Source organism: Mirounga angustirostris, unplaced genomic scaffold (genome assembly GCF_029215605.1).
Source record: "Mirounga angustirostris isolate CCGP_5_RB_7025 unplaced genomic scaffold, mMirAng1.0.hap1 SCAF_6, whole genome shotgun sequence".
NCBI lineage: Eukaryota > Metazoa > Chordata > Mammalia > Carnivora > Phocidae > Mirounga > Mirounga angustirostris.
Window position 1 is genome coordinate 11,778,078 of NW_026991714.1, and position 13,603 is coordinate 11,791,680.

At 35.9% G+C, this 13,603-nt stretch overlaps 1 protein-coding gene across 14 annotated transcripts in view; it reads right to left on the reverse strand.

Moving 5' to 3' along the window:
* The window catches only part of MARK1 (microtubule affinity regulating kinase 1), a 127,561-nt gene that overhangs the window by 41,252 nt on the left and 72,706 nt on the right, over positions 1-13,603 (reverse strand). For all 14 annotated transcript variants that reach the window (XR_010412188.1, XR_010412189.1, XM_064593859.1 and 11 more), the window contains 3 exons: positions 9,460-9,516; positions 5,606-5,842; positions 5,399-5,518 (listed from right to left, as the gene is read on the reverse strand). Coding sequence is in view for 12 of the 14 variants with exons in the window: in XM_064593859.1 (XP_064449929.1) it covers positions 5,399-5,518; positions 5,606-5,842; positions 9,460-9,516 (414 nt within the window). In the remaining 2 variants the exon portion in view is untranslated. The remainder of the gene's footprint in view (positions 1-5,398; positions 5,519-5,605; positions 5,843-9,459; positions 9,517-13,603) is intronic.

The following is a 13,603-nucleotide window of genomic DNA, read 5'->3' on the forward strand; positions in this document are numbered from 1 at the left end:
ATCCGAAGCACCTGATGACAGAATTTGTTCTGGGAATGAGGGAAAGAAAGGCTGGAATCCAAGAGGGTTCTAAGGATTTTAACTCAAGTGCCTGGTAGAATAAATAGGGTATCTATGAATTAAGTAAGAAATATAGGAGCAATAAGAGATTTGATAGCTGGACGATAAGCAATTAAAAGCAAAATGAAGATAATCCAAATTTTCTGATGTTTCTCAATTAAACTGTGGTTATTTGGTGTTCATTTCGTAACCATTATGTATCTGTATACATCAAGGAAAAATATGTATGTGGACCAAACCCTCAGACAACTTGTCTTTTATTTGGGGAAATAAGATTTACTCATAAAACCTGAAAAAATCTGAACACATAACAGAATTAACTACTCAAAACTGTGCTATTAGCAGTACATATTACTAGAGACCAAAAGGGCAACTTGCAGTGTGGGCTGGAGTTTTCAGGGAAGGAATCATAAGGACAGAGAATGTGAAGTGACTCTGGGAATACCAGGAGTTTCTGGATTGGTGGGAGAGTCAAGGCAGAGGGATGTAAGGAGGACATAGTGAAGAAGCTCTCTGACTCCGAACCAAGGTAATATGCAATGAAAGAATGGGAGACAAAGTGTCTTCAGATGGTGAATTTAAATGTGATCTGATGGGTGATGGTGAAATGCTCTATTTTATTAACAAGGATGATATGCAACATTTTAGAAATCGCACTGTGAGAAGAATAATCTGAGGAAACACAGCGGGAGCGCTGACTCCACTCATCCTCACACAAAGTTAGATCCGAGGCAAGGCTCATCCAGGGAAAGTGAGAAAATCCCAGCAATAAGGAAAGACAACAGGCAGCGAGGACAGAAAGGACACAGTTTTGCTGTCCTCTCTTCTTCTTGTAGTCCCTGGGGATCGCCAGGAGTCCATTCAGAAGAGTCTGTCTCACAAAAATAGTTGGATTTCAAAGCAAGATAAAACTAATCTGAGGAAAAATTTCCTTTGGCAAAAGGAATGGAAGGCAAAGGTGGGGAAGGAAATCTGCTTAAAGGAACATGTAGGGACATTAACTCTATTAATTCTAAATGTGAAGTACTTTTTCAAGAGTGAGGTACAGAGAGCAACAAAATATGGACGTATGCGAGAGGAGACCCATGTGGAAGAAGCCTTAGTTGTGTGAACCTCATGCCCATACAAAATTCTTCCGTGGGAACCAGAGTTTGTATTGAGGCCAAGGCAGAAATGCCCCCAGAAATGAAGTGCTGTGTGACAGGGGAGTATTCACATAACCCTCGCTGTGTGGTTTAAGGCAGGGTCCAAATCACCAGGCCAGCAAACTGCACTAGACCAGCTGAATAAACTAATCCACTTTGGATTTCATTTGAGATTTCTCTCTTTTTTTTTTAAGTAATCTCTACGCCCAGCATGGGGCTTGAACTCACAACCCCAAGATCAAGAGTCACATGCTCCCCTGACTGAGCCAGCCAGGCGCCCCTGAGATATCTCAAAACGAGAAACAAGAGGTCAAACAAGATTCCAAACTGAACAAGAGACAGTTTACTCTAGCCATCACTGCCAATGAACATACATGACTACTTGCCGAGAAATTCTATCAAAATAACGGATTCAGATGAATTATAAAGAAATAAATTAACAATGGAAATATACACCCTACACTTTAGGTGCACATTAAAAATCTATGGACTTTAAGATAGCCAGATGGAAATAATTTTTCTTAAATGGTTTCAACCTCTGTAAAAGTTCACCATATGCTTCTGAGTCTCTACTTAGAAATCTTGCATTAAAAAAAAGATTATTATTATTATTTGCTTTATTGCCTCTGGTATTGGACAGATACAAGCAAGATTTTTAAGATCATCTTAGCGGCAGCTGAAAAGGTGTTAAAGCAAAAATAAATACTTTTTTGAGGAACACAGATGAGAGAGAAAGGGCAATAAGGAGGAGCTTTGCCTTAGGCTCAAATTTTGCATTATTTTGTAAAGGTAACAGTCCACTCTGGTTAAGGACTGGAAAAATTAAAGAAGACATATATAGAGGGGATAGCAGAAAAAAAATTATGTATTTTTCTAATAAAAATATCTAGACACACCAGTATTCCAAAAAATAGGAAAAAAATATAGTGTGTAACATAAAACACAAACCCTTTTAAAATGTGTGAAACCACCCCTCCCATTATCAGTGCAATGAGCAAGCTCTGCCAGCATTCATATATACTACCTGAAGAAATTTATGCAACTGTTTAGTTTCAGAGACAACAATAGGTCAAGTAAGTAGAATGTGAGACTAATTTCATTCATTTTATTTTCATGGGGGACTAAATATGGTACTTGATATAGAAGGCTTTCAGAAAGACTTTAATAAAGTATGTAATCCTATTTGAGAAGCAACAGGAGGCTATCTGAGTTAAATGAGAAGTTTAGTAAGATAATAAACAGCTGTGTAAGATTCTTTAAATTGAATTTCAATATTAACAAATTATATAGTGAAGAAAGACTAGTGTTTGCTCTCATCAGTAACTCTTGATCCTCAAGCTAACACTGAAAAAAAAAATATATAAGTTCCATTTTTAAAAAAATATAAGAATTAACAGAGGAAATATTTCATATTAAATGTACAAAGCTGATACAGATCTGTAAGACAGATTAATCAGACTCCATTAGACAAAGAGTTCAGAGACACAGAGCTTATATGTAAAGAAGCAAAGTTAACCTAGTCATTAAAAATATTAGGCATTATCGCTGATGAAATAAATACAAATTAAAGCAATTATGACAAACCATATAACTACCATAAAGGCATCAAATACTAGAAATTATTATATCAAATACTAAATCAGGTGTAGAGAACAGATACGTTCAAATGCCTTAGGTCACACAATTTTTAGCAATGAATACAGAAGACCTATCAGACTGTTTATACCCTTTGACGTACTAATTACACTCTGGAGAATATATCTAAGCATGTATCCCAAAGGGGAAAAAAGTGTATCACATTATTTTTAGTAAAAACAATGGAAACAACTCAAATGTGCAACAGGCAGGGGATGATACATAACCCGAAGAGAACAACATTGCTATTGGCAAGGAAGGAGTTCATGTTTATGATAAAGTAGAAAGCACATAACCCAAAACTTTTAAGTTAAAAGAAAAAAAAGAATGCAATGTGATATGAAACATTACTACTGTACAAAAATTTACGTTTATACACTAAAGACTGGTGTTTTGAAAATAGCTATTTTTTAGAGTGTATGGATTTTTTTTTTTTCTGTACAACTGCTACTAAAGTTGGTATGAAAAATAAAAGGAGACTAAAATAATTTTTGACATCATTGCTATTTCAAGGGGGAGTTTGTCAAGGTTTAGTGTAAGAAATCTTTCCTTTTTTTTTTTTTTTTTTTTAATAAACAGTATCAGGTTTCTCTGGAAAGTTATTTCTGGGAACTGTGAAGCAGACCAGACTTTGTACGGTGATATCTGCAATATTATGATAATATTTCCAATGTAGACTCACGGTTCCGTGGCTGGAAAACTTAGTTTTGATAAGCTGGAACAGAAGGTTCCAGCCTATACTCAAATACATCAAATTGAGAGTCTGATAATCAAATGTTTTAATATAATAATTTGGCTTTTAAATTCAGCCCAGAATTCTAATACTTTAATCCTTTGCATTTTAATGCTAAGGATGAAAGACTTAAATATGTGGCTACTGTAAATTAATCATCTTTAAGTGACTAAGTACATACTTAGACACACTGTCTAAGAGATCTGTAACATCTATAATAATTTTTGTATATTCTTTTTGTTCTTCTCATTAGCTGAGCTGATGCCTCAACTATGGACATTTTATTAAGTGATATTCAGGTAAACTAGATTCCTATGATAAAAGTGGGTCATAAAGCAGGATTAAGAAAGACTTATGTTGCCATAAAATTTTATTTACTTTTTAAATAGTCTTTTTTTTTTTTTTTAATTAAGTAAGCTCTACACCCAATGTGGGGCTTGAACTCATGACCCCGAGATCAAGAGTTGCATGCTCTTCCAACTGAGCCAGCCAGGTGCCCCCATTGCCATAAAATTTTAGAATTGATACAAGAGTCAACAATTTTAACTTTTTCACTGTTTCACATAACTTCCTATGAATAATGGTCAAAAATAAGTTTAGAAAAGCAGTAACATAAAAGAAGGCTTTTCTATTTCACTGGCTTCTCTGTGAAGACATTACCAACATATCCTTTTACCCCCAAAGGAAAAAAAAACCCCACAGAAATTATGGGAATGAACTAACTGCATTTAAACAAATAAGTCAGTAAAAAATATCTCATATGTGATTCACTGATATAAAGCATTTAAAATAATTTCCCAATAGAAGTCACCATCCCTTAACTTCCACCAAAGTGTATTGTATCTTTTAGTGGAAAATATTTGTGGAAATAAAATTACAAAACCCAAATGAACCTGAGAGCTCTGTCCACAGGGATGACTCACTTATAAGGCTGTCTTCTACCCAGCCTGGAGTCTGTGCCAGAAAGCCCCATTGCTACACTAAAAAGTACAGTTTAAGTGGGGTTAATTCTCTGAATTAAGGCAAATAAATGAAGATAAAAAAAGTACTAGTGAAGAGTATATGCTGGATTTCTGAAATTATCTCAGTATTGGTTAAAATATACTTAGAAACAGATGGGTGAAATACTTAGAAAATAAGTTAATTGCAGAGTCAGAAGGAAAAAAGGTTAGACATTTTGGTGGTGTGAACCTCTGATGTTATTTGGCTATAACGTACCTGGTACATTTATAATAGCATCTATTGTAAATAACCTCACATGTGGAACGTAGGTAGGTAACAGAACAGTGTGTTAAGAAATGAAATCCCCGTTTCCAGTATGTTCTACTTAAATTGTAAATTTTCTGTACTGGTATTGAGGTTTCTTCACAATTTTTTAATCAGCTTCTAATTTCAGATATGGTCATGAAATATTCACTGGATTAGAACTTTCACTGTCTTTTTTTTTTTTTTTTATCTTCGAAATAACTATACTGCTACATACTAGGTTCCTGTATTGGAGCAAGCAATTTCTGATAGAGGCCAGGTTTTCCTCCTTCTCCAACAAAAAGCCAATCTTATTCCTATCCTTATGGTGTCTTAATTTAATACTTCATTGCAGGACAAAGAAGAAATAACCGTCTTTAAAGAAACTGTGACAACTTTTGAGTAGTGAAAGAATCATGTCACCTTCCCTAGCTCTAAACAAATTACATGACTTGCCAACTTTCCAAACAAAACAAAACAAAACCAAAAGAACCAGGGAAAAAATGATTTAAAATGCTCTTCAGTTCTTAGAATATTTTAATTGTTAAACTTTAAATCTGAAGTACAAAAAATTACTTACTTCTAAGCTGCCTCTCTTTATTGGATTCAGCACCAATAATTTCTTCAGAAGATTTTCACAGTCAGTGGACATATAGAAGGGGATACGGTACTTCCCTCGTAAGACTCGCTCCCGTAGTTCCTTAAAAAGGCAAAGGAAGCACTCATAACTTGTTACTGAAATTATCACGCTTGGCTATAAAACACCAGCACCGAACCTCCCAGATACCTTCAAATTCTGGCCATCAAAAGGCAAGGAGCCACTGACTAGTGTATAGAGAATGACACCGAGACTCCACACATCCACCTCAGGCCCGTCATACTTCTTTCCTTGGAAAAGCTCAGGGGCAGCATAGGGTGGGCTTCCACAAAATGTGTCCAATTTGTTCCCGACTGTAAATTCATTACTAAAACCAAAGTCAGCAATTTTAATATTCATATCAGCATCAAGGAGAAGGTTTTCAGCCTAAGAGGAAAATAATAGAGAGGATAATGTAAATGCCTACATAAAACAAAATATTTATTACAACAATTTCAGATCTCAACATATAGTTCTTGCTTCTCTCTCTCTCTCTCTTTTTTTTTTTTTTTAAGAGAGAGAGCAAGCACGCGTGTGCAGCCCGGGGGGAGGGGGGAGAGGGAGCAGGTGCTGCGCCCAGCACGGAACCCCACGCAGGGCTCGATCCCATGACCCTGAGATCATGACCTGAGCCCAAATCAACAGTCAGACGCCTAACCAACTGAGCCACCCAGGTACCCCTCTTGCTTCTCATTTTTAAGCATAATATCAAATTTAGAAGCCCAGCATGGTGCTTCAATGCCTAACTGTTCAGAATCACATTTATATAAGACTAAATTTTAACACTATAAAAGGGTAGCTCTCATTTATAGGTGTATCTGCAACTATTTGAGAAAAGTTACTTAAAACACTTTTTCTTCCACACATTATTTTAAGCCCATTTTTTTTCTTCATGGTAAGAAACATCTTGGGACTGTACCTTAATATGACCTATTTTAAAAAACGTAAGTTGACATAACACTAACCCTTCTTGGGCTTAAACCAACAAAGTTTACTCAAAAGTGCTCTATTTTAATAGAGCATTGTTGGTTAATGCAAAGCTCGAGAGTATACTTAAAATAACTGCCAGCCAGGGGTTCTGTGACTACTGAATTCAATCCTTTGTCTTCTCTTATAGAATGCTTCCTCAGCAAAGTTCTGTTTTTTTAGTAAAACAAAACAATACAATACAACCTCCACTAGACCTTGTTTAAGTTTCCTTTTGTTGTCCTAAAACTAAATTCTCTTCTGGAGGTATATTTTGGTAGAAAGCAGTGATTTCCATCCAATATATTTTCAGATGCTGGTTTTCCAAAATCCTAAATCAGAATCATTAAAAAAAAAAAAGTTTTAAATTTGCCTTTTGTAAATACAAGCAATTCAATAAAGGCTTTGCTTTTTTTGTTTTGTTTCAAACTCTTTTATAACTGATGGACTAAGGAAATTATATATTATTTTGTAGATGTGTCTTATGGGGTTACAGAAAGGAGTAAAATTTGGCTACAATGAAAACCAGAGTTCTCTATATGGCTGGAGAGCCAGGCACTCTGCCCACCATACAGCTCCTTCCCTCCCTCATCCTCCTTTTCCTTTTTTAAGGTATGCTAGTTTGGGATATCTGTTTTGAAAAAATGGATATGTGTCATGTATGACATTAATATTGTAACAGCACATAAATTTGGAAGATTTATCTTAAATCCTAACATTAATGGGCTGGGTGACAAAACCAGGTTATTTTGATGTTCTGATATAAGGACCTGGTCGTTGTAAATTTCTGAGGCCATGTGCAAGCAAGCTGGACTTTCCTAGTTTCTGTGAAGAGGTCTGGATGGCTGCCTCACAAGCTCAAGGGACTCTGAGGTCTGTTCCAGGAGCACATGGGAAACCCCATCCCCCAGACTGGAGGGTGCTGACCATGATCTTTTTTATTTTTTTGGATTTCTGCTCATGTAAGAAATGAGATGATAGGCTGGGTGTCAAACACACAGCCAGGGGAACAGTCCTCTACTTTCTCTTTCTCTGTGGAAGTGATTTCTCCTTAAAATAGTTATTGGAGGAAACTAAGAAATAAAAAATTTTGGACCAGTAGAAAATCTGCAAGCTCAGAAAAACAGAGCCAAAATACAGGATTTAGACTTCTGACAACTGCTTAAGACAATTTTTTTTTAAAAGTAAGCTCCATGCCCAGTGTGGAGCCCAACGGGGCTTGAACTCACGACCCTGAGATCAAGACCTGAGCTGAGATCAAGAGTCAGACGCTTAGCTGACTGAGCCACCCAAGTGCCCCTTAAGACAGTATTTTTAAGTATAATACAAACCAGTGCTAGTAACTTTTCTCCCCATGACAGAGGTCATGGGGAGAAAAGTAAAAAAAAAAAAAAAAAAGATTCCTATGTAAGGAACGACGAAAGTTAACTTTGGAGGAGGAGAGAAAAAGGAAAAAAAGACAAATATTTTAGTTCCAGGATTTTCTACTTTCATAAATGAGAAAAAAAAAAAGCATACCTATTTGGCCATACTATTTCTTTCTTTTTAAAATTTATTTATTTATTGAGAGAGAGAGTGTGCAAGCAGGGGGAGGGGAGAGGGAGAGGAAGAGAGAATCTAGGCAGACTCCCCGCTGAGCAGGAAGCCCCACGTGGGGCTGGATCTCACAACCTGAGATCATGACCTGAGCCAAAATCAAGAGTCGGACACTCAACCAACTGAGCCACCCAGGAGCTCCTATTTAATATTTTTAAATAAAAATGGTATATATACTTAAGGTGTACAACACAATGATTTTATATGCACAGTGAAATGAATACAACAGCCAAGCTAATTAACATATCACCTCCTCACTTAGTTATAACTTTTATGTGTGTGGTAAGAGCACACTCATATAAATAAATCTACTCTCCTAAGCAAATTTCCCAGTATTCAGTGCAGTATTATTAACTTTTTGAATATGACACTAAAAGCTCAGGCAGCCAAAGCAAAAATAAATGAAACTTCATTTAATACCAAAAAGCTTCTGCATAGCAAAGGAAAGCATCAACAAGAAGGTAACCTGTGGACTGGGAGAAAATATTTGCAAACTCTACATCTAATAAAGAATTAATATCCAAAATATATAAGGAACTCATACAACTCAGTAGCAAAAAACGCCCCCAAACACCACAATTAAAAAATGAGCAAAAATCCCTAAACAGACATTTTTCCAAAGATGACATACACATGGTCAACAGGTATATGAAAAGGTGCTCAACATCACTGACCATCAGGGAAGTGTAGATCACAACCACAGTGAGCTAACACCTTCCACCTATCAGGATGGCTACCATCAAAACTATAAAAGGTAACAAGTCAGCAAAACAAATGGGAACCTGAGTACAGCTGGTAGGAATAGAAACTGGTAGAGCCATTATGGGAAACAGGACGGAGGTTCCTCGAAAAACTAAAAGGAGAACTGCTACACGATCGATCCAGCAATCCTTCTTCTGGGTATACACCCAGAGGAAATGGAAGAGTGCCTTGAAGAGATACCTGTGCTCCCATGTTCACTGCCACAAACCGTTCCTGACTGTCTCAATTTCTTATTCCAAAGTATGCTAGTTTATACTCATCACATGCATTTGATGTTCACAAAAACATGTTAAGACACTTCCCCTGTTTCTGTGAGCTTTAGTGCAGAGAATGCATGCAGGCACCCGCAGCAGACAGACCTGGCCCTGTGCCATACCTTGCTTCCAACTGAATGGGATCTCGGGCATTTATAGTAGGGGACAAAGTTCCACATTTATCTATTAAAACAAGCTTATTAATGGTGAATCAAATCCTCTAGCCTTTAAAGCTAGATAACTTCTCATTCCTATTTTCTTCTTTTTCTCAGTGAAAATATTGCTTTTCATGATGTTGCCATGAGGATTAAGTAAAAACTCCTTCCTTGGAGAGCCGGGCACAATTCAGCAACCACAGAGATGGCCTCAATACTATAAAACATCTGTTCATGATTAAGACTTTTTGTTATAAAATCAGTGGCTTACCTTAAGATCACGGTGAACAATGCACTTTTGATGGCAATACTGTACAGCAGATACAATCTAAAATAAATATTTGGATAAAAGATGCATAATTATTTTATGGTAAAAACACTGCAATTTCCCCCCAATGACAACCTCCAATTGAGATAAATTACCAACGTAGATTTCACAGCAGTATTTAATAATTTTCCTGTTCCTTCAGTTCTGAATAAAGTTAAAATGAGGAAAAGTTCACTTTTAAATGTGGACAGTGTAGACAAGAAGCATTCTCTCGTTAAAATAGTTCCTTGTCAGAGTCCATGAAAATTTCTGTGGGCAGTTACATTTCTCTATTGACGTGATCAAGTGTGTAGAGTTTGCAGTTCTGATCGAATGGCTTATTCCAATGTTGGGATAAGAGCTTTGGAACACATGAACCAGTCTATTTTAGGAATTATTATCAAATGTGTTCAAGGCATGTTTTTTAAGCAAGGCCAATTCACTAAGAACTTAACAATGGGGTATTTGGCATTGTCCTGTCTTTGTTCATATATAAAGAAATGGGAAAACTGTTCAGCCTTAAGATGAAACCCAATTATCAAAAAAAAAAAGAGGGAAAAATGAAGTTTAATCCTAAACTTGTTATTAAGTCAGTCGGGCAAAGTATTCTACCCCTAACTAGATTTTGTATGCAATCGTAATTGTAAACCATTACATAGGCTCTTCGAGGACAAAGACTGAACAAGGTGGAACCCAACGGTAAGAGCCAAGATACAGGTGAGAAATAAGTTATAAACATTTCTTTGATGGTTGTTTACTACATAAAATAGAAAAATGGAAAGAATCAGATAGCAGTCAAGGTAAGAACTATTTTGTACATGTAGTTATAGCTGATTTACAGGAGGACGGCCATTTTAATGCACAGCAGAACATTCAATCCTATGGATTCAGTTAAATGGAAACAATATGAATGCTGAAAATTGGTTAGGCATTTACAAATGGAGATAGAAATGAGATTTTTAAAAGCCTAAGGATGATGTTAAGTATGGCCATGCTAATAGAAATATGGGTTAAAAAAAAAACCTTCAAAGTAGAAGTGAGATTGATAGCTCAGGACGTTATTCTAACGTATATTAAAATGGTTCAGACAGAAACATGAATTCAAAACAAAATCAACACACAATGAGTAATATGTAATTCAATTAAGTTCATTTTGATTCAAAAGTCAGTTTATTGAGTACCTGCTATGTGCAAGAAAATGTGCTGGTTGCTAGGGAACACAAAATGAACACTACACGGACCCTGCCCTTAGGAGCTGGAAGTCTGATTAGGAGAAAACATGTATAGAACATGTATATGAGCAACCATAGTACAAGGCAGAATCATAGAAGCAGAGGTACAAAGAAGTGAGGGGAATCATATCAAATAAAGAATAATTCCAGTTAGAAATGCTGTCTGGAGTACAGGATATTTGATCTAAGCCATCCCAAATGACAGTAACACTTCAAGATGTGGCGATCTGGTGATAGGGAGGGAGGGGTAAGGTGGTGAAAGGCACTGAGGTTGAGGCAACACAATGTATTTGACAAGTAGGTGGGAAAATGCTAATAGTGGGAATAAACGTTGATAGGTTGGTAAGGCTCTGAATTCCAAACTAAGCAGGTACTACAGAACCACTAAGTGTTTTTAAGCAGAGCAACTGTGGATGATTATGATCAATTTGAAGTGCAAATCCCCCCAAACAGCGGAATCTTATAACGAATATTTGTATTAGTCTTCTTAAGCAATATGCTTTAAAATTCTAATATCCCATTTCCATTAAAACACATTTATTTGCCAAGAGATATACACACTTACATGTAAATATTAATACATCTTAATGAATATCCTACAAGGCTATTTTTAGTAATAGTGGTTTTAAAGTCACTTTGTAACAGTGAAGAAGGCATGTTATAGATAAATGATTTGGTTACCAAACATGCATTTTAACATTAGACAGAATGGTCTCCATGAAAGCAGTTCTACAGGTGTTTCTGGAATAAAAGTCTCCTGAGCCTTAAAACCTTAAGAATGGAAAGATAATTAAGAGAATGTTGTATATTAAGCATTTCATTCTCCCCAAACTCTATGACCTCTGACTTCTGTCAGTTAACGTGGTGGCTTATAATATTACTAAACTTATCCAGCAGGGTACAATTTCTGCCTTCTATTTGATTCCCTGCAAGAAACCCCATGCACAAGCCTAAATTTTACTGCATTATTCTATGGCCAGATCCTCCCATCACAAAACATTCTGTACCTCATTAAGTAGGATGTAGGAACTTCCTTATGAGTGTTCTTTTATGGATCTTGAAAACATGATTTACAATCAACCCTGCACTGACCCTAAATTCAGAGCTGTGTTTTGCCATGAGGCGCAAATGTTGGGTTGCTTTGCAATTAATTTATAATTGAGTCAGGAATTCCAAGTTTTAGGTAGTAGCCTTGATACTGGAAGAGTTGAATCAATACTGTAATTTTCTTTCAGGTCCTCAAAACTTCAGGAATGCAGAGACACTGCATGGTCCATGGCTACTGAAGTGCTCTGGAATTGTCTCTGGCTGTCTCCAATAGTAAAGTAAAGGACATATGTGTGTATATACTTGCTAACACAGTACATTCCTAAGCCGTTAAAATTAAAAAAAAAAATAACTTCGTGATACAGAGCAAAAAATAAAAGTGTACATTTATCATCTTAATTAAATTTATAAAGAAAAATAGGCACCTCAAAAGCAAATTTAAAAACGAACAGAACCCTTTGTCAAATGACTCCTAAATTGTGTATGCCTGTATCCCTGGTTTTTAAAAAGATGAGTTAGTTACCTTTTTAATTCTGAAGGAAGACATACAGATAGTAAATAACCTTAATATTTATTTATTTATAAATAGCATTTGACACTCGACCTCTGCAACATGAAGAGTATTTCAAAAAATAATTCAGACTTTATTTTTAAAAAGAGCCAATTCGTAATTATTTGGGTCTTTATGAAAATATCTGTGTTCCAGCCATCGGGAAAGATGGGCAAGTTCTTTGTAATAGCAGGCACTGTCTCTTCTCCAATTCCACAGAGTACCCAACACAGTTATTTCCACACAGTATGATTTCAGTAAATAAATACAGCCAGGTGACTAAAAAGAACTACAGTAGTAGCAGTCTATACAACACATATTAAGATCCCAGTGGAAATACTTAACGTCAAGTGTAATTTTCGTAGTCGGCTACTAACTGTGACTGCTTGACTGATACTGAGGGAACAATGGCATTGAAGGGGATGACCAGGGCCTTGCTCAAGGTGAGCCTCCATCCCGGGACCAGAGAGGACTGAGCAGTAAGTGGCTGAACCCCACTCAGGTCTTCAAGGTCCTGTCCTCATTACCGGTTGTCTTCAGATTTCAGATATTTTAGGATGAATATTTCTAGGAAGCTATCCTAAATCAAAGGGCTATGCCTATCTTTGGTATAAAGCATTTCACAAATTATGTTCCAAAAAGTAATATCAACAACAGAGTTTTATCAAACAAATTCACTTCGTGATCAATTTGGAGAATACTATGTTAAAATAAGGTGAAACAGATTTTTTTCCCCCTCTCCTCCAGAACTTTCAACTTTTTCTAATTGTTTACATGTTAATATATATGTAACCCTATATCCATATTCAGTGTTTCCCAAACTTATTGATCACAAGACCCCTTTAACTAGAGAATCAGTACCCATTCTTACAGAAGTACTGAGCTATTTTTAAATGAAATATTTTAAATTCACTAAGGTAAACTTCGGGCTATAGCAAGTTGCCTGCTGAAATTTCACTTCATTAAATTTTATGAACAATTTACAATTCCATATTTGTCATTTCTATAGTAATTTGTAAAGTATGTTTTTAATCACTTCATTCCTAAAAATTAGGAGTAAAATCCTAGAGGAACTTAATTACTTTTTCTTATTTTATAGTTTCTAGAACAAGTCATGTTCAATTTGAACCGGAAATATACACATCTTACCATATTCTTCTACCACATTTGTAAGGTTTCTTGCCTACTTGACTAAATAAAACTGACCACAATCTTTACATCTACAAAGATATGAATTCTAATACCAAGACATCTTTAATGACAAAAGAAAACACAATGT